The 24787-nt window shown below is 38.8% G+C and overlaps 1 protein-coding gene across 3 annotated transcripts in view; it reads left to right on the top strand.

Annotated features, from left to right (window-relative positions):
• LOC148411328 (solute carrier family 12 member 2-like) overlaps positions 1-24787 on the top strand; it is a 94116-nt gene that overhangs the window by 7944 nt on the left and 61385 nt on the right. For all 3 annotated transcript variants that reach the window (XM_088435178.1, XM_088435177.1, XM_088435176.1), the window contains exons 2-5: positions 15355-15474; positions 18507-18582; positions 22858-22953; positions 23148-23287. In XM_088435178.1, the coding sequence (XP_088291304.1) occupies positions 15355-15474; positions 18507-18582; positions 22858-22953; positions 23148-23287 (432 nt within the window). The remainder of the gene's footprint in view (positions 1-15354; positions 15475-18506; positions 18583-22857; positions 22954-23147; positions 23288-24787) is intronic.

Genomic DNA, 24787 nt, shown 5'->3' on the forward strand with positions numbered 1-24787 from the left:
AACACTGTAAGACCAATAGCCTATCTGCGTTGCCATATTAACTCAAGACGTTAATCTCTGCATCTGTTACGGGTGGTATCACAGTGCTAATTAATGGTTGCTTGACCAAAATGCATGTCATGTTAGTCGGCGACCTCCCGACATGCTTTGGGACAGCGCCATTGTTGCAATTCTGTGAGTTAAAACCAACAGTGAACTGACGCTCGAACAAGCTATAAGTGTGGTGCCTAGTTAATACAACACACACAACCTCCCCTCCGCCTCCACCCAGCTCAATTCACGTCGGGAAAAACAGCTGACATGTAATTAAGTGTGCCTATTGCAGGACAAAAAATCGTCACAGGTTTAAATGTGTTTTAATCAATAAGATGTCAATACATTCCAACCGTTTAAAAAAAAAGTGCGAATAATTATCAGTCAGTCAAGGAGACGCCAATATGCTATTGGTCGATTAAGGTCACCCGGTCTCACTCACGGAGATGCTATTGGCCGGCGTCACACGTCAATCACAGAAGTGCCGATATGCTATTGGCCGAACGCCTTTATCTATCTTGATGGCACAGCTGGTTGGGATGGAAGGAAGTAGAGAAAACCCTGACTGAAAAAGTTACTGTGACACTGTAAGACCAATAGCATATCTGATTTACCGTATTGACTTCGAGCATTCATAGAATAGAATTAAAGGACAAAAAGTACTAAAAGAGGCTACAATGATAGATGGATCAGAAGACAGCTCAAAAAAGAAGTTCAGCAAAGCAAGCAAGATAAGGGTTGGAAGAAGAACTGCAAAACACGTCCGCCTCCGCGGACAGCCAAGCAGGAAAAAAAGTAATTGTATCGTAGAAGCTGCACATAAGGGGAGTAGCTAAAATTAACTTTAGTGGGTATTTTTGGCAGAGCGCATGGACCATGTTACAATCATGGCTGGGGGAGGGGGCTAGCTAGATGGTGAGGGTTGACTTGACCGCCTCCATTGGGTCCTGCGTTGGTCGACCATCATGGGTTAGGAGTTCGGCCGTCTGCAGTCCACCTGGCTGGAATGTGGGATGGTTCCTGCCCAATGGCCTTGCCAGCTGTCAAGACATCACTGCACTATATAGCACATTATGTTTTCTGTAATTTATGTTGTTTCTGTGTCTGGTACATGCAGCATCCACTTCAACCTGTGGGCCTGGAACGGGGCCCCTCCCACCTGTGGTCCCTTCTGGAGGTTTCTGATTTTCCCCTAATTTGGGGTTTTTGAGTTTTTCCTTCCCCTTCTGGGAGCTTTGACAGGGGATGCTGTTGTGTACCCTATACTGAAAAGATGTCTCTGTACGACCTCTTTTCATTCTGTGAAGCCCTTTGAGACTTCGGTGATTTAGGGCTATATAAATAAAATTTGATTGATTGATTGATTGATAATACATGGTGCACGTTTCAGTCTGGAATGCTTCCATACTTTTACCAATTTCTGCCATCACTGACACATTTTTCTTCCCAATCTGTCAACTACATGTACCAATTAAACTTTTTTTTGTTATGAGGTGAATAGTTAAATCCAAAATGATTGGCTGATGCTGAGAGCACAACAACTAGCAAGAATGCTCAAAATTGGGTCAAAGAACAAAAGTAATTATGGGGTTGTTTAGGGCGAGAAATTAACTTTGTAACATGGTTAAATGCTCCACAAAGTTGAATTTACATGAGGCCCCATGAAGTATGATAAGAAATAATTAGTCAATTACACTGTCATAGTATGATAGGGCTCAAGTCTGAAGCGTTAGTGCTAGCCAATGAATGTGGTGGATTCATATGCAATTAGACATTTCAAACTCAGAAAAAGTCCATCACTGCCTGGATAAGGTCTACTGTGCTACAATTCTCAAATAATCTGCTGATGAAACTTGCCCCAAATGACCTTATCTGTTCCGAATTTCGTGATTTGATTTGCCTCGTCCTGAAGACATCTACAAACTTGTATTTTATCGTAGTGGTTGCGCCATCTACCGGCTAAAGAACATACATGTTTTTTTTTTTTTCTTTGATGTTTTTCTCTAACAGAGTTGGTTGACTTGAGAGTGGTGAGCACGTCTGCCTCACAGTTCTCAATCTTGTTCAATTTCTTCCTGTGTAGAGTGTGCATGTTCTCCCCTCCGGCTTCCTCCCACATTCCGAAAACATGCACGGCAGGCGTTTTAACACTCTAAATGTCTAAATGTCTTTTGTGTTGGGTGCGTGAATACTTCTCGTCACTGTGTGGCCTGCAACTGACTGGCAACCAGTCCTGGGTGTCCCCTGCCGCCTGCCCGAAGACAGCTGGGATAGGCACCAGCAAGCCGGCGACTCTATTGAGGATAAGCAGCTACAGATAAAGGATAGACAGATTAAATAGATCTACATAGTTTTTATCAATATCAATATACGGAATTTGTAATTTTTTTTCATAAAATGCTATTGCCATGGCAGCCCATTGTTTGCCAAAAAAATGACGATAAGAGCATGATCAAATTATCATTTATTAATTTTTTGTTCTTTATAAAATTGGATCAGTAGTGCCCTTTACACGTTTTTAACAAAGCAACCCAGTTATACTTGTGACCTAGGCTTGCAAACTTTAGTAGGCCTGTGCAGTACTTTTAAGACAGAAAAAATGGTCCATTGAGGCTCTTTGCTAAGATCAAAGCTTGAAATAAGCAATCTGGAATTGCAGTTTGCGCTGGAAATTTTATACTTTGCATCTCATGTAAACACATGGATTCGCTAAACTGAGAATCTCGCCGACGGTGGCAAATGGCTTTTGAACGACTGCTGGTTGCCAGGTTTTGTAATATTTAATTCGGGATTTCTACCAAGATATTACCACAGTTTTACCACGTGGTTTGTGGACTACACTGTGAAAGAAATGTGTGCGTTCTTGCACAGGCAGCATGCAAATGACAAAGAACATTCGCTGAAGAAGAGGGCCATTCAGGTCAAGTGGAGGAAGTGTGAAACCCACCATTTTCTGATACTCATATTCAATTGCTGATTAAAGGTGCTAAAAAATCATTCGTAATTGCTCTGTCATTGAATGGTATGGTGCAAGTGTCTGCTTGCTGCTAACGTGAGGACAAGGCATATGGTGCATACAAATTAAAATGTAGTTGAACATTCCAAATTCTGACAAAAAAGGCCATCAATGTATTAAACAAGAATAATAATAATAATAATAATACCAATAATATAAATTGACTTGTCCCTGGGATTTCCCTGCATCCCCCAAAGAAAAAAATGCCCCACAAGATTTCAAAATTGCTACTCAAATTAAGTCAATGATTTGCAAAATTGCTCTGGGTTAAAAATAAACTTTGAGCATTGAACATGTGCAATAAATGAGCCATGATTTTTATTTTTATTTTTTTAATGTGCAATGTTGGCCCATTTTGGCGCATTTACTTGCTCATGCCTTTTCCTTCTTGTTCTAGACGGTTCATCTGAATGAATTCAGATTCGGTCTGTGGCATTTTAAGACCCGATTAAACAACAGATCTTTTTTATTTACTTTTTATTAACATATATTTTTTATTATTGTTTTTTTTTTTAATGTTATATGATGAGGGCGCCTCTTAAATTTTTGCTTTTCCTCGTGTAAATCTAATGTTGAGACATTTCACCGTGATATGCAAAACTTGGAAGCATTTGTAACAGCCCAAGACCTACATGATGATACTGGCATTTCTCTACTCCATAGGTGTTGAAGTCCAGTTCCTCGTAGGAATCGTAGGTCCCAGTGTCCTTTTATGTTTTCTAACCTTTTCTCTCAAACACGCCGGATTTAAATGATTGCGATTATTTTCAAGCTCCTGCAGAATTCACTAATGAGCTAATCATTTGAATCAGGTGTGTTGAGGAGAGAAAACCGTAAAACGGGCAGGACACTGGCGCTCGAGGACTGAAGTTCGACAACTATGCTTTACTCTAATCTCATTTTGAAGTCAGCCATTTAAAATTTTCCTTTCATATTTAGCCATATTTTTGCTACAGGTAATATTATTCTGAACTGTGCCAGTTCCCCAACAAAGCCCTGGCAGGGAGAGCTCTTTATTGCTTTTATTTTATTTGCTTTTATTTGCTCAATATTATTATTATTATTGTATGTATTTATATAAAGTATTTATGTGTTTGAATATACTGCACAATGGAACAGTGGTTAGCACGTCCACCTCACAGCACAGGGACCCGAGTTCAAATCCACTGTACTCCACTAATCCACTGTACTGGCCTTCCTGTGTGGAGTTTGCATGTTCTCCCCGAGCCTGCATGGGTTCTCTCCAGGCACTCCAGCTTCCTCCCACAGTCCAGTAGCCCTGCAATTGGCTGCCAACATGTTCAGGGTGTCCCCAGCTTATGGCCCAAGGCCAGCTGGGTAGGCACCACCACCCCAGCGATGCTTGAGTGATACATGGCTCTAGAAAATAGATGGATGGAATGTACTGTACAGTATATATACATTAGCAAGGAGACAAAAAAAAAATATCTGTCAAAGTGCGTATTGAAAGATCAATTCAATTCAGTTTAATGCAGAAAGAAGCTTGGAACTCGGATCAAACATTCTGGAGAAATTGAACCTTCTGAATGCTGGGCCAAATTTTATGGTTTTGGGGAGCTCTTCTGTATTATATTGCCCATTAATAATTGTTAAAAAAAACACTTCATATTAAACTAAACCACTGTAACATCAATATTTCTGAACATTCTGCTCACTTCTTCCATTTGGTCTTCTATTCAGCGAACCCCCTTCTCCAACTAGCCGACAATTTTCAATTAAAAATATCCACACATTTTTCAATCAACTGGTCACAGGACCTGCACCTGAAATATTGATGTTTTGGAACTGATTTAGATTATCCTTTAACAGTTCATGCATTTGTGTTTTGTTTGGCTTAATCTTTGTTTTTTGGTGCTGCCTCTGGCCACTGTTGAGATTACATTTTGATGTGTTAACTGTGATCTGTTTATTTTAAGCAGCTTCCTGTTTTCGTCATGGAAAACTGCTCGATATCCTCTACTGTATGCACCGTATTTGCAAGCCTCTACATATGTATGATATCCACTTGCTGGTTATTTTAAATTGTGCACATTTTACTTATTTACCAAGATTGACCCAATGTTCTAAAAAATCTGAAAATGTTTTCCATGGAACAATTGCCACAATATTACACTACATCGAGTCAAAGAAATTACAGTTAAAACAACTAGAACCTCCACTTAAAATATAAACTGAATAGAAGGCCATAAATTATAGCTGACCTCTGTTATGAAAGCTGCCAGTCCTACTGGTGATTTCACATTTTTCTTAAGATTCCCTCTTTGAAATCTTTTCTCGTCATCTTATGCACCTTTGACAGAGTCACTTTGTAACTCAGGGCTGCTCAATAACAAAAATCTCATTGTCAGTACGGGTACACGTCATTTTGTTTAGGTCCGGAGGCCTCTTTAAAAGGTTCCTTTTTTTTTTTTTTTTTAAAGGGACAATGATCAGGGTGTGTAGAATCTTTCTTCACGAGTGTGTCGATATCCGATATCCCTTTGTCTCTGGTAAAATTCCCCGTAATAGCTGAGTGTTTACACCATCCATCAATTTTTTTTGAAGTCACAAAAAGAAGTACAGATTTCTCTGCTGATGTTTTCAGGCTCTGTCCTGTTTAATCAGTCCAATTTCCATTCCATTTTTTGTTCCCTTAGATATTGAATTACATGGTGCACCATTTCTGTCAGCACAAGTTGTTAGAAAACTTTTAAATGGAGTATTTCTCATTGTTTTCAGCTTGTGGTTTCAGAGCTTCCCTACTCTTTTACAACCATGCACAATCCTCTTCTCAGCAAAGCTGAATGGCTTTAGTGACGTCTGTTTTTCCATCACGTGGTGTGCAGCACCGAAGGAAATGTTTCCAGATTTAGTGACATAAACAGAGGGCTTATTAGTATTTGACACCAATACTGTAATACTGTGAGATTATTTTTTTCAGTGCCAGAAACACAAAAATGTAGTGATTTCAGTGTAGGTGGAAAAAAAACAAAACCACCTCATTTGCAGAATGTAAAAATGAGCCTTTAAAAATGAACATTTAACTGTAAATACATTTTTAGTTAGGCCACACATGTAGGGGTGTTCAAAAAACCTGACCCCTGTACTGTGAGATGGACGTGTTAACCGGTCTGTGCCACCCTGATACACAGCCCCCCCCCACCCCTCCCAAAAGAAGACAGACATTTTAAAGACATCTAAATATCTCAATATAGTTAGGTAGTTAAATCCTCTTTACCTCGGGTGAAGCATAGGACATAGATAGTTGCTGTTGCTTCTGTTTCTGCAATTTTGTGTTGGGTCCAATGCACCCAAGCCCTGGTTCCCGTAGATCAAAGTCCTGAGAGACCCAACAATAAAACATCTGCCAAAAGCAGATGTTTATCCTCAGGCCGCCAAACCAAAAAGAAATTATGACAATGTCCAATGCATGGAATCCTGACAATGGACTATCTGGTGGGAGTCCAACACTCACCGGAAACGAATCCGACTAACTGCTCGTAATGAGAACTAAACTTTGACATGGATGATATAGGGAACGAACAGCCCATAACAGAGGATTCGGTACCCTGTAATCCCGAAGCAACTCCCACAGAACTCCCAGAGTGACCCGGTCCGCCGCCTTCTCCGAGCCCGCAAAGCAAATGGAATACTTGTGCCTATTTTCTAACATGAATCAAACAAGTAACTGAATCAAATCAGAACCAAGATAGATTTCCTGCATATTCCACATTATGAATTTGAAAAATTTCCTGTTGTTTAATAAAGAGATGGAAATTAAAACAGATTTTTCTAAAACCTTTTTCATCAATTGACACTTCCTTAAATTTGGGTAATTCCAAGACAAATTACCTGATTAAGTTTAACCAAGCTGTTTTGGATTTTGATCAAACTTATTGTACTTGATCTTTAAATATTAGTGCATATTTGGAACGAACTAATAACCGCCTAATGAAAGGGCAAAAATGTGACCCAAAAATTGGGCTTTCAATACATTTATACCCCAATTCCTATTTATTTCAGCGTATGGCCACAATGGACTTATTTGTGTCTCGGGGTGCTACACAGTTGTACCAGTTTTCCTAGCCCTAGGACAAACATGCTGGAATTCTGTTTTGTTTTCGATTGTAGGGAGTGCTATGAAATCCTTTTTCATGTAATTGTGCGTGATGAGTTCAAAAAGCAACTGATCAAAAATTTTCCGATGTGTGGATATTTTGGTGAAATTTTTTCTGCATGTTTAGCCCCGAAAAATGCAATTTATTCTGCAAAAACAAGAAGATTACTGCAACAACAATATGGACCTGGCAGCTGTTGCTGGCTTGGCCCTAATAATAATAATAATAATAATAATAATAATTGTGATGATGCTGACAGGCGGCTCGGTGGAATAGTGGTTAGCATATCTTCCATACACTTCAGTAACCATACTTCAAATCCAGCTCGCTTTGGCCTTCCTGTGTGGAGTTTTCATGTTCTCCCCGAGCCTCTGTGGGTTCTCTCAGTGCACTTCGACTTCCTCCCACACTCTAAAAACATACATGTAAGGTATTTTAGACATACATTAAAAACTCCTCCACAACGAAACCTGCATGAGCAAAAACACCCCCGTGTTTCCCTCTTCGTTACTTCCCCATACAACGAAAAATCCCTGTTGCATTATACAAAATGTTATTTTCTGCATTTGCCTTGCACTGAAATTCACTACGGCAAAATCAAGCCTCAGAGCCTAACAGCAAAAGTCTAGCTTGGTTTATGCTTGCCGCGCCAGCATGCATTTTGCAGCACTTTATACTCGTTGCAGCTTTCCCCTGCAGTCAGACGATATTCTCTCGTACTATAGGTGGCATTAAATGGAGTCTAAACCCTACAAACAACAGTACTCTATCAGAGGTAGAGAAACCTAGTAGAGTCAAAAGATCTAAATTCTCCAAAGTGTTTTTTAACAGACTCCTCAATTCTATCCAATGTGGTGGTTGCCAGGAGTTGTTTATTTAGGTCATGGTAGTCCTTTTCAGCCAAATCATAAAGGGTTTGTACCAGCGAACTTCTATAAGCAATAGTCCGTCCGCCATGTTTTCCGCTCATAAAGAAATCTGGCTTGCATGAAGTCCGCACGTAGGAGCGTGTTTGCCAAAATAACGTCACTGTGACACGTGGAGGTCGCGGTCGTGTCAAGCTTAAACCAAACTCAACACATGAAGACAGGATTAAAGTAATAAAAATGAAAGGTTGATAAAGCAAAGTGAAAGACATTACGCAAGACATTGACATAAGTATGAAAATTAATGCTTATTGTAGATTTAGCAATTTCTTTCTTTTGTTCAATGTTGTATTGTTTTGTTTCTAACATCAGTCAGATTGTAGTTTGCACAACACGTTTTTTTTTTTTATGTTTACGTAAGAGACTTAAATTTGCTATAGTGAAAAGTCTCCTGTTGTGAAAACTTTCTAGCTGAGTACATGATTTCGTTCTAGAGTTCTACTGGACTTAATTGTCCTTAGGTGTAATTGGGTGCGTGAATAGTTGTTTGTTTTGGTGAGCCTTGCCATTGGCTGGCAAACAGTTCATGTACTGCCCAAAGTTAGCTGGGATAGGCAACAGCAAGCCTGGGATCCTTGTGATGATAAGCGGCTCTAGAAAATGGATGGATGGATAGATAATGATAATAAAAATAGAAAGCTTAAAGAAAAAAAAAATAAAACATAACTATTCTATGAAAAACTAGAAAATGTGGAATTCCTGAAGAAATTGTGTGTGAAGGCGTAAGCGCTTAGGGGGAGGCATCGAATGGTGGAATGATGTTAGAGTGGGTTGATGTTAGAATGGGTTGAATCTGTGAAGAAATGTGAATATTATAAAATTGGAACGGTTTGAATAGGCCAAATAATGTAGAAGATACAAGGGAAAAACAGAAAAAGTGGAAATTTTGTGGGTATTCAAATTGCAAAAACAAATTAATCAGTGAAAGGAAGTTATGGTAGTACAAAGAAAAATCTTTAATATATAAAGTAGGAATGGTTTGAAAAGGCAAAATAATGTAAAAGGGAAAAACTGAAAAAAGGATATTGTATTGGAATTGCAAAATCATTTATTAATAGGTAAAAGGAACTACAGTACTGTATATGGCTGTGGAAAGAACATTCTTTAATATATAAGTTTTGAACGGTTTAAATAGGCCAGATAATATAGAAGAGACTGGGGAAAAACAAAAAAAGGTGGAAATTGTGTGAGTATTCAAATGTCAAAAATGTCCATTAATAGGTGAAAGGTAGTCTATGGCAGTGGAAAGAACAATCTTTAACGTATAAAGTTGGAACCATTTGAATAGAAATAATGTAGAAGTTTCAAGGGAAAAACTGAAGAAAGTGGAAATTGTGTGGGTATGATGGGAATGATAGACTAAATAATGTAGAAGTTTCAAGGGAAAAACTGAAGAAAGTGGAAATTGTGTGGGTATGATGGGAATGATCCATAAGGCAATATGAATGAGTTAAATGTGAATATGAAATGGGAAAGCTCAAAATATGAAATCTTAAATCTCCCAATGGGAATGAATGGGAAGCCCTCCCATTGGAAATGAATTGTGAATTATTAAAAGGGTGAAAAATCTGGAATTATGGGAAAATATTTGAATGTATGATTTACTGGAATGATCCCTAAGGCGAGATGAATCAGCTAAATAGTGAAAATATGAATTTTGAAACCTGTAAATATGAAATGTAAAATTACCCAATGTTAAGTCAATGGAATTTTTGGGGTGGAAAACAGAGAATTGTGGGAAAATGATAAATAATCAGAGTGAGAAAAATGGAAGCATAGATGGAATAATTTTAATTGGAATAAAATGAAATTTTAACACTGTGAATCCGATGACCTGGGAATGTCTTCAAACGCGTCAAAAAATGGGCGGAATAAAAAAGAGGAATAACATATGTGTGAAGGCTTTCACCATCATACAATGACTAATGAAGACTACAAAATGTGCAATGTGAAATTGCGTGTGAAGGCGTAAGTGCTGAAGGGAGCAGCGTTGAATGATTAAATGATGTTGAATGTTTGAATGTGTTGAATCTGTTAAGAAATGTGAATATTACAAAGTTGGAACTGTTTGAATAAGCCAAATACTGTAGAAGATACAAGAAAAAAAAATGGAAAAAGTGGAAATTGTGTGGGTGTTTGAATTGTAAAACATAAATTAATGGGTGAAAAGGAAGTAAATGGCAGTGGAAAGAACAGTCTTTAACATAGTGGGAATGGTCTGAGTAGGCCGAATAATTTATAAGATACAAGAGAGCAGTCTTCGCATGATTAATTGGAATAATGTAGAAGATAAAAAAGAAAAACTGAAAAAAGTAAAAATTGTGTGGGTATTCCAATTGCAAAAACAAAAAATAATACTTGAAAGGAAGTGTAGGGCAGTGGGGAAAAAACAATCTTTAACAGATAAGGTTGGAGCGGTTTGAATCGGCCAAATAATGTAGAAGATACTGGAGAAAAAAACTCAAAGTGGAAATTATGTGGGTATTTGAACAGCAAAAATGTCAATTAATAGATAAAAGGGAGTGAATGGCAGTGGAAAGAAGGATCTTCAACATTTACAGTTGGAACGGTCTGAATAGACCAAATACAGTCGGCCCCCGGTTTACGAACACCCTCTTTTACGAACATTTCAACTTACGAGCGTGGACCGCTGAGTTTTTTGTCCCCCACTTACGCACAAACCTTCCGTCTTACGAACAATACGACATGTCGGCCATTGTGTTCGTACATGTATTTTCGCTTTGCTACGTCAACTAATTTAGAAGTTGACGCTCATCACGGAAACGTCGAACGCTATTGCTCTTACAATGTCACAGTCACTGTCTCAGTCACGGAGTCAGTCACGGAGATGCTATTGGCGTCAATCACAGAAATGCCGATATGCTATTGGCCGAACGCCTTTATCTAGCTTGATGGCACAGCTGGTCGGGACGGAAGGAAGGAGAGAAAATGAGTGAAAAATGGAAGGAAGGAATGTTGTGAAGACTTTGCAAACTTTATTTGTTAGACATGGCTTCTAAAATTGCAAGTGGCGGTAAAGGAAGAAGTAAGAGGATGATGACAATAGAAACCAAGCAGGAGATATTAAAAAAATACGAAGGAGGCACACGCATAGTTAACCTTGCTCGTGAGTATGGACGTAACCGCTCGGCAATCTCCTTAGGGCAAGACTTTCCTTGCCGGGGGACGGACCACGCTCGACAACAAAATGGAGAGGCTTCTTCTATTATGGATTAATGAGAAGGAAATCGCCGGTGATATGTTTTAGTTTGAGAAAAGGTCTTGTTTAAGAAAATAAATAAATAAATTCTGCGTGTTGGTTTCTGCTCACCTCCGTCTCCACTCGGCTCAAGTCACGTCGCCCCAGAGGAAAATGTCATTTATCCTTTGTGTATCCATTTTAATTTAATTAACTGCAAAGTAGATTATGGTTTTAATTTTAAATGTGTGTGTATATTCGTGATGGTTATAACTATGATTTCACCACGCTTTGCCAGTCAATGTGTACTTACAATTGACCTCGCTTTGCTACATCAACGAAATTATTTGCTCACGCACAACACGGTAACGCTGATATGCTATTGATCTTACAATGTCACAGTCACTGTTTCAGTCACAGTGTCAGTCACGGAAATGACGATATGCTATTGGTCGAACGCCTTCATCTAGCTTGATGGCACAGCTGGTCGGGACGGAAGGAAGGAGAGAAAATCAATCAAAAACGGAAGGAAGGAATGTTGTTAGTACTTTGCAAACTTTATCTGTTAGACATGGCTTCTAAAATTGCTAGTGGCGGTAAAGGAAGAAGTAAGAGGATGATGACAATAGAAACAAAGCAGGAGATAATAAAAAAAAAAAATACGAAGGAGGCGCACGCCTGGTTAACCTTGCTCGTGAGTATGGCTGTAACCGCTCGGCAATCTTATAAGGGCAAGACTTTCCTTGCCGGGGGGCGAACCTCGATCGATAACAAAATTGAGAGGCTTCTTCTATTATGGATTAAAGAGAAGGAAATCGCCGGTGATATGTTCTAGTTTGAGAAAAGTTCCCTTTTAAGAAAATAAATAAATAAATTCTGCGGGTTGGTCTCTGCTCCCCTCCGCCTCCACCCAGCTCAAGTCACGTCGTCCCAAAGGTAAATGTCATTTTTCCTTTGTATATGTTATTTAATTTAACTGTACAGTAGATTATGTTACTCATTTTTAATATGTATATAAAGTCGTGAAGTTTTTACCTAAGGTTTTTGCGCGCGTTGCACGCATTCACTAATTAACATAGGTTTGGATTGCCCGTCATACGAGCAGTTCAAGTTACGAGCATAGCCGCTGAACGGATTAAGTTCGTAACACGGGGGCCCACTGTAATATAGAAGATACAGGGGAAAAACTGAAAAAGAAGTGGAAAAATCATGGGTAATTTCCCAGCAAAAATAAAATTTCGGGTGGAAGCTAAGATGTGGGGATTGGTTTAGATCATTCGAAGGATATAAACTTGGAATGGTTTGAATAGTTTAAAAAAAATGTGATTGTTAAAGGGCAAAACCTGTGGTGAGCAGCCATCTTTGAAATTTCGAAAATCGGCTCAATTTGCTTATCGGAATGTCAGATTGTCGCTGGGTTTTCATTAAAAATACCAATTATGATTTTTGAAGCAGATGGTACCTTTCATTTGGAGGTGAGGGTTTCCCACAAAAAAAAATGTTCCCACTTTTTTCCCATACAAAGTGAATGGGCTGGGTCGAGAGCTTGTCAAATGTCCAAGATGGTCCTTTCACAGGGGTGTATGGGAGATGTAGTATACGGTGTAGGTAAGCATTCATCCAAGATGGCCGCTGAATGGAGGTACCATGGGAAATAGAGTACTATGTGTACCTGTAGAATATGGAATTATGAGAAAATTTTGAATTCTGGGAAGTGAAAATGGATACACTCATGGCATGGCTGGAATTGTGGGAATCAATTAAAGTTGGAAACTGTGTGAATATGACAAGGAATGGCGAAGAGAGAGTGTGCCAAAATGTTGGTGGGAAATATGTAAAAATATGAGAATAGTAATGAATTATTGGAATGAGTGAATATTAGTAATGATGAAAAGTGCTCAACATGTGTAATGAATTAGCTGAATTAAGTGAATATGCTACAAACGTAAAATGTTAAATCTCCTATTGGATATAAATATTGGAATAGTTAGATGAATAATATGGAATTATGAGAAAGTAATATGTATGAACTAGAAAATGTGCAATTCCTAAAGAAATTGTGTGTGAAGGCGAAAACGCTGAAGGCAGAGACGTTGAATGGTGGAATGATATGGAATGTTAGAATGGCTTGAATCTGAAGTATTCTGAATATTACAAGGTTGGTACAGTTTGAATAGAAGATACAAGGGAATAACTTAAAAAAGTGGAAGTGTGAGAAAAAATTTGAATTGTTGGAAGAGGAAAATGGATACTCCCAGTGAATGGCGGGAAACGATTAAAGTTGGAACGGTGTAAATCGGATGAGTAATGGCGAAGAAGGAAGGTTACAACGTTTTGGTGAGAACAGTGGGAATGAATGAGAAAGTGTGGTTAATAATATTAAAGTAGTTTTGAATTATTGGAATGTGTAAGTATTAGTAATGATGAAAATGTGAAAGGAATTAATTGAATGATGTATTTGAGAAATGGGAGAGCTTCAATTGTGAAATTTTAAACATGCCATTGGGAATGAATTATGGATGGTTATCGGTGAAAAATATGGATTTATGGGAAAATATGAATAATTATGAATTATTGAACTGATGTAAATGGTCCCTAAGGCAAAATGAATGAGTTAAATGTTGTGAATGTGTCATGTGAAAGCACAAACCCCGAAACGTTAAAACTCCCATTGGGAATGAATGGGGAATCTTACCATTGAAAATGAACTGTAAAATATTAAAGGGTGAAAAAAATGAAATTATGGGAAAATATTGGAATGTATGATTTACTGGAATGATGGGAATGATCCCTAAGGCAAGATGAATGAGCTAAATAGTGAAAATATGAAATGTGAAAGCTGTCAATACGAAACGTAAAATCACCCAATGTTAAGTCAATGGGATTTTTGGTGTAGAAAACAGGGAATTGTGGGAAATCTGTAAACATTTCAAATGAGAAAAATGGAAGCCGTTATCAAACGATTAATTGGAATAATATGGAATAGGAACGGTGTGAATCAGATGAAATGGGAATTAGTTGAAACTTGTCAAAAAACATAAAAAGAAATAACGTGTGAAGGCTTTTGCCTTCACACAATTATAACATGTTTTTTTTTTTTTTTTTTTTTAAATTGTTGGTTGAGGAAACTCAATTTGGAAACAAAACAGGATGTATGCTTGGAAAAAATGGTCAAACAGACTGAAAATGATTGGAAAAAAAAATTGACCTTAGTTTCATTTCATGCCCTAACCCTAACCCAAATGCCACAAGACGAGATGTCTCATGAAACTGAGTCCATGAAAAGCAGAGGAGAAGCAACAATTTCTCAACTGGTCAGAGATCCAAGGCGTCAGATGGAGCCGCACAAACCACCACTATTTATCATTGGGACAGAGGTGGAGAAGGTGAAAGCCATCAAATTCCTCGGCACCTAGATCAGCGAGGATCTCACCTGGTCCCACAACACTCGACAGATCATCAAGAAGTCCAAACAGAGACTGTACTTTCTGTGGAGACTGAAGAAATTTGGCTTGCCAACAAAGATTCTCCACAACTTCTACAGATGTACAATCCAAAGTGTTCTGTGCACCTGTGCACTGCCTTGGAACACTCATTTTGAACTAGTTTCTGGCAGCGTGTTATGACAATTTTTACTTGTTTTTGTACTGGAAATTTGAACTGTTGGTCCCATGAGTCCCCACATGTACAATACAACTTTTTGAAATGATGGTTGATCGGCAATTAAAACTTAAAACATTAAATATGCTGACATTGTGTTGTACAGCACCAAAAATGTGCTGCTAAGCACGAATTGTTGATGATTAAAAAATGAAAAGCTGGGTCAAAAAATTCTTTTGGTTTTTGTTATTTTTCACCCAGCAAAAGCTAATTTTAATATTATCCAAATACCTTATATTCAAATCAATTTTAATGTGGGATTTGCAAAAGAATTATGTAAAGAATTTCCTTGCCAATTGTTCATTATTAGTTCTTTACTGTGTTCTTCTCGGCTGACCAACTTTGTGATACTCTCTTTGTGTTGCTCACTCAACGTGTTTTTATTTATTCATTTTTTTTCAGGAACCTTTTGAAGATGGGTTCGGAAATGGTGATGAGCTGACTCCAGCTGAAGAAGCAGCAGCAAAGGAAGCAGCTGAATCTAAAGGAGTTGTCAAGTTTGGTTGGATTAAAGGAGTTCTGGTTCGTTGCCTTATAAACGGTATCCGATACATACTGTACAGTGTATCTCTCACAAAAGATGGGACCAGTTCGCAGCATGTCGATCATGCATGAAAGTCGGGAGCTCATCTGTGATGTGTGCCATGTTAATGTAAATGAAAAAAACATTTGACACACTTTCACAATGGAGACTGCTCACTTATGTAGTTCATACAGTGGTGCATCTGAAATTATACAGTTTGTTTTATTAATGTATACAGGCCGGTCAAAGCTCGACTTAAAACCTTATTAATGACTACTTGTATAGATTTTTGAAAAAAAGTTTAAATTGAAAGATTGTTCAGTCTTGAAGTATCGGCCCAACATTAAAGATATCCAGGGCCTGGTTCAGGCAAGACCCACATAATTTAGCTCACGGTGGCCCGACATCGTGGACCATCTGAAAAGGCTGGACTTTCAATGTGGAGGAACAGAGACTCAATTTTGACTCACTCACTCATCTCTAATGGAGAGATGGGACACCCTGCTTAGGAAACTCATTCCAGCTGTTTGTATCCAGTATCTTGTTCTTTCAGTCATGACCTACAGCTTCTATCTATAAGTGAGGGTAGGAATGTACATGGGCCAGAGAACAAAAAGCTTTGCCTTTGGGCTCAGCTCCTTTCTTAACACTTTAACAGACCAATACAGAGTCCGCATCATGGCAGACGCTACATCAATCTACGTGTCAATTTCTTAATTCCAAACCCACACTCAGCTGCAAATGGGAGTTGAAGATCATGGCTTTAAGACGCCAACAGCACCACATCGTCTGTAAAAAGCCATGATGCAAAACAGGCTACCGAATAAGCCTCCTCAACTCTTTGGATGTGCCCAGAAAATCTGTCTACAAAGATAAACAAGGGTCGACATGAAAGTATACCCAAATTGAGGTCTTGATTGATAAACAGACCAATATTTGGATAAATCTCTGCCTAATGGATTGCAATAAATTCATCTTAGGTTTTGGGCAAATACGTGACATTAAGTTGTTAACATTCCTTGCCCTGTCGAGTGATTTGCCATTGTTAAAATGGAGTATTCTAATGAAAGTCAAGGTTTCTGATTTTCCCCAAATTGTGCAACTTTGATCACAAAGTTTTTGTGTGCCACCGCTCCCAATCAGCTATACAACTCAGGCGTGTCTAATTCATTTTAGCTCAGGGGCCGCAAGGAGGAAAATATATCCTCAAGCAGGCTGGACAGGTTAAATCATACTATATATCAAATAAAGAGTGTCAATAAAATATACATACCGTAAATCCCCAAATGTCTAGGACGTACCCTTAATTTTAGGGTCAAATTCTGGTATTTTCTATTTTACCGTGTATAAGATGCACCAGCAGTTTGGCAACATTGTAATAACTATAGCAAAACAAAATAAATCTCATCTTTGTCAATGATTCATATATTCTCATGCTTATACCCATAAATTATACATTTGTTGCAGGTTAAATTAGGTGTGTTTCAGAGTTCCCACACTTTGAAGGGTCAGTGTGGGACTTAGTGCCAGTGTAACATTCTCCAAAGATTCGGTTGTCGTTTTCCTCACGACTCAGTTAATTTTGCCCTAAATACCTGAATTTGCGGACCATCTGTGTTCCATTAAGTTTATGATTGTGTTAAATGCCAAACGACCACAATTAATTAACGAGTTAAATGGAAAACCTTCCCATGTTCACTAGCCTGAGCACTCTTCTCCAGCTGGTTCAGTTACAAGTGGCAAGGTATGGAGACATCATAACTTTTACTTGCTCATTTCAGTTTTAGCAACGTTCCTGTGTGTACAAAGATGGTTTTTAATTGCAAAACTTTTTTTTAATTTAAATTCTGAGATTTATATTAATTTCCATTCGGTTTGGCAAAGCCGACGTGACTTCAGAACCACAGAACACACATTTGAGTCAACCTGGTTTATTGAAAACAATTATTCACAAAAGCTGCGCTGACACTGGCAACAGGCACTGTACTATAAAATAGAAGCGTAATAAAGTTGTCTTTTTTAGCGCCCCGAATGTGTAGGGCAATTTAATGTAATTTCAGGACAAGGTTGTGTTGTTTATACTTGTGACTTTTCTGTTGCAATAGTTTTTGCGGTATTAAGTCAGCCATTGCAACAATTTTAAAATAAAACCTTTCATATTCGGGTTATAGCGTTCCCTCAATTTTCAGACTGGAAAAACACCACAATAAGTGAATTCTGCCAAGTAGGAATCCCACCGATGGACATTATACATACAGAAATAAAGTGTATGATATGTCCTTAATAAAACCTTTCCTACTTTTCTTTCCCATGCCTGGTGATCTGTAATGCAAGATTTCTTAAAGTGCCAAACTCAGCCTGTGTAGTAACTGTCATTTCTTCGTGCATCTGCTCATACACACACCCTCCCTCATGTACGTCTCTGCACAACACTCTCACTCACAGTCCCAAGCTTATAGCCTGTAAAAGTCGTGGAGTTGTTGCCAAACAATCTTATAAAATGCCATAACTTGTCGATGTAGAAAGACGAGCAGTGGTTTAGTTTTAAGCATTCATTTGCAGCTAAATATGACAGTATTAACAGGCTATTAGACTGCTTCAGACTCCACGTTGGGACTGAAGGTGGAAGTGTTATTGCTGTACATTGGGTAGGCGCTCCTGTAAAGATAAGTGTTTTTACAAACAAACAAAAACACTGAGCACAGTAATGAAGCTGAAAAAAGGGAAGCGCAAAGTGGTGAGGGAACACGGTTTAGCTGGGATGCTCAAAAGTAGTTTACTTCTTCCTGGGGGTGTTAAAATAATCAAGTATAACCTAATACTGGCCAATACTGCTCAGTGATATCGCCAAATAAATGGTAAAATGACCCAGGAAGGATAGACACAGTTACTGGACTGTAACTAAAGGGAATGAGGCAGAAGTGCAATAAAATACGTGAGAATTTGCTGCCTGACAATCTACACCATTCTCGTAAAGCAGCCAAAAACTGATATTTGCCGTTTGAAATGACCTAACTCCTGTCTTTTTCAGGTCCGCTGCATGTTGAACATATGGGGTGTGATGCTCTTCATTCGTATGTCCTGGATTGTGGGTCAGGCTGGAATTGGTAAGCAATTGTTTCTGATAAGAGATTAGGGTTCAGGGAAAGGGGGCCATGTTACTTTTTAGCGGAAATGTCAAAGTTCAGTCGGCCATAGCTCCCAATCCTCTGCTGTAATTTAAATTGGGATATTGTTAACCCATCACTATCAACAAGTACACCAAGATACAATAGTGGTTTAAAGACCAAAACCCCATCAACTCTGAATTTTTGGTACCAGGTGGTCCTTGAGTGTGGCCCATGAGTTTGCATTCACACCCAGTGACAGTGGGCACGGTCATTCAAATCAGACTCATGTTTGTCAGCAAAGTTGAGGAAAAAAAATGCTGCACTACACTTTGTGTCAAGCAAGTGACGTTAACTAAAAACCTAAATGACAAACAAGCAGGATTAGGAACAAAACAAACAAACAAACAAAAAACATCCGTTGAACCCATGTCGTTGTTTATGTATTGTTTTAACTCCTTTCCGATTTAGGATCTTCTTTTAGATTCCAGTTCCAACCGGTTCTTGGTTTCGGGACTTTGAAAGAACAAAAAAAAAAGGGGGGGTTAACTACATAATAACAGATAATGCTAGAGTTACATTGCCAATTCACACTTCGAATCCTGATCAGCAAATGTTACGGTAGTCACCGGCTGATGCAAACTGGCAGGGGCGAGCAATTTTACCTATCGCCAAAGGGTGACTGCCACAATATCAGGTCCGGGTGAGTCATGTTGCTTCAGGAGATTGGCAGGCAGGCCACCCACTCCAAGCATGGCATTGCTAATTCCCTCCTGCCATTCTTCTTGGCCGGTGCTGGGAATGTGCGAGCCGTGGACCTAGCTAGCCGCCGTGGGCTGACAAAGGGCAGGGGGGCTGCACATGTACGGACTTCCTTTGCCTGTGCTACTTCTGCTCGGCTAACTAGTAACCAAAATTTGCATTGTGTTGTTGTTGTTTTGTTTTTTTTTTGCATCTGATTTACTCAGCAGATTGTTCTTTTTTATGAAGTACAACCGCACTTTTTATCTCCATCGCACTTCTAACTTGCAAAGATAGTAATCGCACTCGTTTCCTCTTGGTTCTACTTCACTCATGTGACGTGACTGTCAATCAATCTGTACCATGTGTGTTTAAGGGGCATGCGTTGCACAGTGGACTAGCTCGTGAAACGTACAGAAATTCAGAGATTCAAATCTTAACGGTTCTGACAAAGCTATGAGTCACCGATGGAAGACTCGTGATGAGTGATGAGAAGCCCAATATAAATTAATGAAGTGCCATTTATGAAGTTTTTTTTTCCAAGGAGTCACTTCATAAATTATATTTCAGAAATGCACAAACGCTCACCGAAGGTAGGCGTTCTGTCAGCAACTCGTTGCTTTGACAATTGAATGCCTAGCTCTGTGCCTAATCATTTGTCATAGTTGAAGCAAATTGGCGCTAAATGTACTTGTTGCCATAAATACTCAAGAGCTTGTACCTCATCATCTAACCATCAATCATATTTTTCCTACACTATTTAAAAATATTAATCCAACCACAATAATGTAAGCAACCGTTAAGTCCCGTAATGGAGGCTGGTAATAGTGAGGAAAGAGCCCACCTACTCAAAAGAACACACCCACCAAGTTTAACCAACCAATCAGTATTTGTTAGCACAACATGCCTTGCTCTATGCTTGTGTGTGTGTGTGTGTGTGTGTGTGTGTGTGTGTGAGACAGAGGGTAGTACTCAAACTCAGAGGACAGAAAGAAGTTATTGAATTTGTTCCTGTGGTCTGAAAGGGATTTTTTTTTATTTATTTTTTTGCCATTTTAGTCGGTATAAAAATACCATTTTGTCTACAATTAATCTAATGAGTAAATTTTTGTAGAATTAATACCTTTAACAACACATACAGTAAGTATATTGCCAATTTCTGTGAACTGAAAAGGACATCACATGTTCAAGGCTCAGGTAATGAGCAACCATGGCTCATGTTTTTTTCTTGGTTTGGTTCTGGTCATAAGACAGCTGAACTGTAAATGGTCATTACCTTAGCCTTGAGCACATAGGATGCCATTTAAGTCAACAATAAATATTGTATTTCCCTGCGTACAAGTGGAGTTGTTCCCCTCGTTTTCAACCTCCATATTGGGGAAGTCGACTTAGACCCGCATAACTCAAAACCAGACCAATTTTTGTCCACATATTTGTTTTGAATTCAGAACAGTCGTCACTTTGGTAAAGAATGTCCCAAGTTGGCGTGGGCCTATATCAGATTCTGACCGTACGATAACCTTGAGCAAAAATATCACGGTATAGTATCACAGTATTGAGATTACAGCTCATGAAACATATACTGTAGTTTTAAAATCTTTTAGGTTAAATAGCCATTTTTCTACGTTAAAAAATAGTTTTATTTTTAAACAAAACATATAATACAGCATTTGTTAAAATAAACATTTACCATGCTAAATTAAAACAAATATGTATATAAAATTGAAAGCAAACCTTTAGTGAGCAACACAGGTTTTTCTCACTGAGGTCTTTCTGATTGAACACATCCAATTTTAACTGTAATATGGGAACTTAATTAGTATAAAATAACAATATTTAAAAAAAAAAAGATCAATCAATCAACTATTATGTATCAGTGAATAGTACAATGTGGATTCTGTCATTTTACGTTCACTACTATGTGTATCAATTGTCATTTTGTGTTGACTATTTCCCCATGCACGCACATACATACACATAAACAATCTTCCATTCACTCAGGCTCTTGCCTGATTTTGCACTAGTTAAGCTGAAGAGCTCATATGACTCCAATTTGCATTTGTTTTGAGTTATGCTGCTCAGCATTTGGAATATTGCTTTTTGCGCCTAGTAACATCGAAAATCGCTTGTGAAACACAGCTTTAGAAGGCTAGGGGTGACCAGAAATGGGAAATCAAGGTCCAGAAAGCCAGAAAGTAAAAACCCTGCCAACGTTTGAGTTTAGCCACAGGTGTTTCTAATCAACTTGCAGTCATATGAGATTGTTAACTTACCTGTTAAGTGTGGCACATGTGGCTTAAGACAAACTGAGGCAGGGTTTTTATTTTCTGGACATGGATTTCCCATCTCTGGTGGTGACCGACGTTCATGTAGAAAAACACCAGACGGCATTTGGAAAGGACCTTTTTATTTTTGACGCCGACTGGTGTTGCTAATGCTGTTGGCTAATGCTTGAAATGGCGTCTGACATTTTTCAAAATAAACATTGGCTGCTGTTAGGCATCAAGAGTGGTGTTCTCGACGCTCTCTCTGATCCCGCTAGGCGTAAAAAGTGATGTAAAAACAGCGTTCTAAAGGCGCATGGTGTAACTCGACACAAACGCGAATTAGCGTCATATTGTGGTGGGCCATAGATAAGTCGCCCAGAGAATTGTTGTTGAGAAGAGGAATTCCAGAGGGGAAGTTAGTCTGAAGGGACTGATTTTGAAGAGCAGTGATAGCATGCTTTCAAGTTTACTTCTTTGACGTGCATGTCCATTGCTGGTTTTGATATGAGTTGGAATGTCAATAAAAACACCACTGTTGTCATCTACTCTGACTCCACCTCGAACTCCGAATACTGACTGCTGCAGTATGATCTCATTCGCTTGTCGTAGGACAAGCGTTCGTGTGAGCTTGTGAGCTTGTTTGTGTTTATATGTGTGAATGCATGTGTGGGAAGGAAATAGTCAACATGAAGTGATGGAATCCACATTTTACTTTTAAATTATACACTTTACCTGTGGTACTGCTGCAGCAGAGGACGTCTTATGTTTGATACACAATGAGAGCTACATTTGCAGCTATCCGTTAAAGTAGATGACTCAGGAGGGGGGAAAAAATACAAAATAAAAAACACACCAATTTGGACAGACTGTTTTATTGTTACAGAAGATATATAATAATTTTCTACTGCTGAAAATGGCTAAATAATGTACTCTCCCCTTAAAGGGACAGTGTGTAAGATTTAGACCGTTTTTCATTGCAGACAGCAAAAGGCGCTGCAGGTGCTGCATTTACCATTGTCTGTAGCTATAACAAACATGGCTGCCTCCGTAGAATTGCCACCCCCATGTATTATAATTTAATTATAACTAGACCTATTATTATATTTAAAACATACTGATGGTCATTAAGAACATGTTTGCATTCATTTGCAAGTTTTTGAAATTGACAGTCATTTAATTTATTCCTTTTTAATGAAAAAAGATCTAAATCTTATACACTGTCCCTTTTAATATAAAAATTGACATGATGAAAATTTGTCTTCTGCAGCTCTGTCTTGCTTGATTGTTGCCATGGCCACTGTCGTGACAACTATCACTGGACTCTCCACTTCTGCCATTGCAACAAATGGATTTGTTCGAGGAGGTAACTCTTGTCTTTGCCAACTAATGCCAAAGAAGCATCTACAATATTGTAATTCATAAAAAAAAAGTCCCAAATAATATGTGTTTTGCTAGAGCCCTTTTTATGACAACTTAATTTAGTTTGTGGTTTTATGGAGAGTTAAAACAGAACAGACTGTAACAGATGATGATTTGTCAATGTTTTTACATTTCTAGGCGGAGCATACTACTTGATTTCAAGAAGTCTAGGCCCAGAATTTGGAGGGTCTATTGGTCTAATCTTTGCCTTTGCCAATGCAGTGGCAGTGGCCATGTATGTGGTGGGCTTTGCTGAAACAGTTGTGGAACTTCTTGCTGTAAGCCTCTTCACTTTTATTCTTTGTCTTTATTATTGATTTTTGAGAGAATGTTGTAGAACTGCAGCTTTGGCCATTAGTGGCACAACTATCAAAAAAAAAAACATTCAGCTCAAATAAAAAAAACTCACGATTCTTGATTGCGTCACAAATGTGGTTCCTGTTTTTCAGATCAGCAATAATAATAATAATAAAAAAAAAGATAAATAGTACTTTGCCACTTATCTTGTAAGTGGTCTCATCATCTTTACCTATGAAATTAAAAATACATTTGGCAATAGGGATGTATTGAGAGCGTCTACGTTTTGGTACTAGGCTATAATAGCTAATATATTTCCCTTCATTATAACGCTTATATATGGTAATTTTATTTTGTGGCTCCAGAAAGATTTTTTTTTTTTTCTTTGTTCTAATATGGCTCTTTCAACATTTTGAGTTGTTGACCCCGCTCTAAGCAGTCTGTAAGTATACTTACTGAGTGTTATAATGCTGCAATTGTGTATACTACTGTATGAGCTAAATCTTGGCTGGCTCTGTTTGTTTGTCGACTCATTGTTATTGTTGTCACTGCCGCCACAGCAGTTCGGGGTGTGCGCTGTTACTTGGAAAAGACAGGGAAAAGGCTCCGTACACGTGAATGTCGTCGCTCTCTGCCGTAGCACCTCTTTGTTGTGCACCCCGCCCATGTCAAGCATGGCAAAGATAGTCCCTGCATGCCACTTCTGTTGGTTGGCCCCAAAGACAAATTCACAATCAAAAATTGCAGCAAACAGGACAAGCTCAACCGGCACGGTCACGTTTCAAGATTCAAGAGTTTTATATTCATATGCATAGTAATACCACACAATAAGATTATTTTCATTTGCCCGAGCAGACTACATTCCATAATCGAGCAAATAATAAGCATGCAATAAAATCTTCTTCTATTCATCTTCTACCGCTGTCTTCCGGGGTCGGGTTGCGGGGGCAGCAGCTTGAGCAAGGAAGCCCAGACTTCCCTCTACCCGACCACTTCATCCAGCTCTTGCGGAAGGATCTCCAGGCACTCCCAGGCCAGCCGAGAGACATAGTCCCTCCAGCGTGTCCTGGGTCGTCCCCGGGGCCTTCTTCCAGTGGGACATGCCTGAAACACCTCACCGTGGAGGCGTCCAGGGGGCATCCTAACCAGATGCCCGAACCACCTCAGCTGGCTCCTCTCAAGGCGGAGGAGTAGCGGCTCGACGCTGAGCCCCTCCCGGATGACCGAGCTTCTCACCCTATCTCTAAGGGAGAGCCCGGACACCCTGCGGAGGAAACTCATTTCGGCCGCTTGTATCATGCAATAAAACAAACAAAAAAAAAAAAAAAACAGTAATACAGCAATAGGGACAGTAATAATGAACCACTAGTAAATGAATAGACTTACATTCTGAGCATATTATGAAATAGATGGAGTGGAAGAAACTGGATAGATAAGAGGATACATATAAGGATGATAGTGCAAAATATTATGTATTCAGC

Source organism: Hippichthys cyanospilos, chromosome 15 (genome assembly GCF_059441005.1).
Source record: "Hippichthys cyanospilos isolate Australia breed blue-spotted pipefish chromosome 15, RoL_Hcya_1.0, whole genome shotgun sequence".
Classification (NCBI taxonomy): Eukaryota; Metazoa; Chordata; class Actinopteri; order Syngnathiformes; family Syngnathidae; genus Hippichthys; species Hippichthys cyanospilos.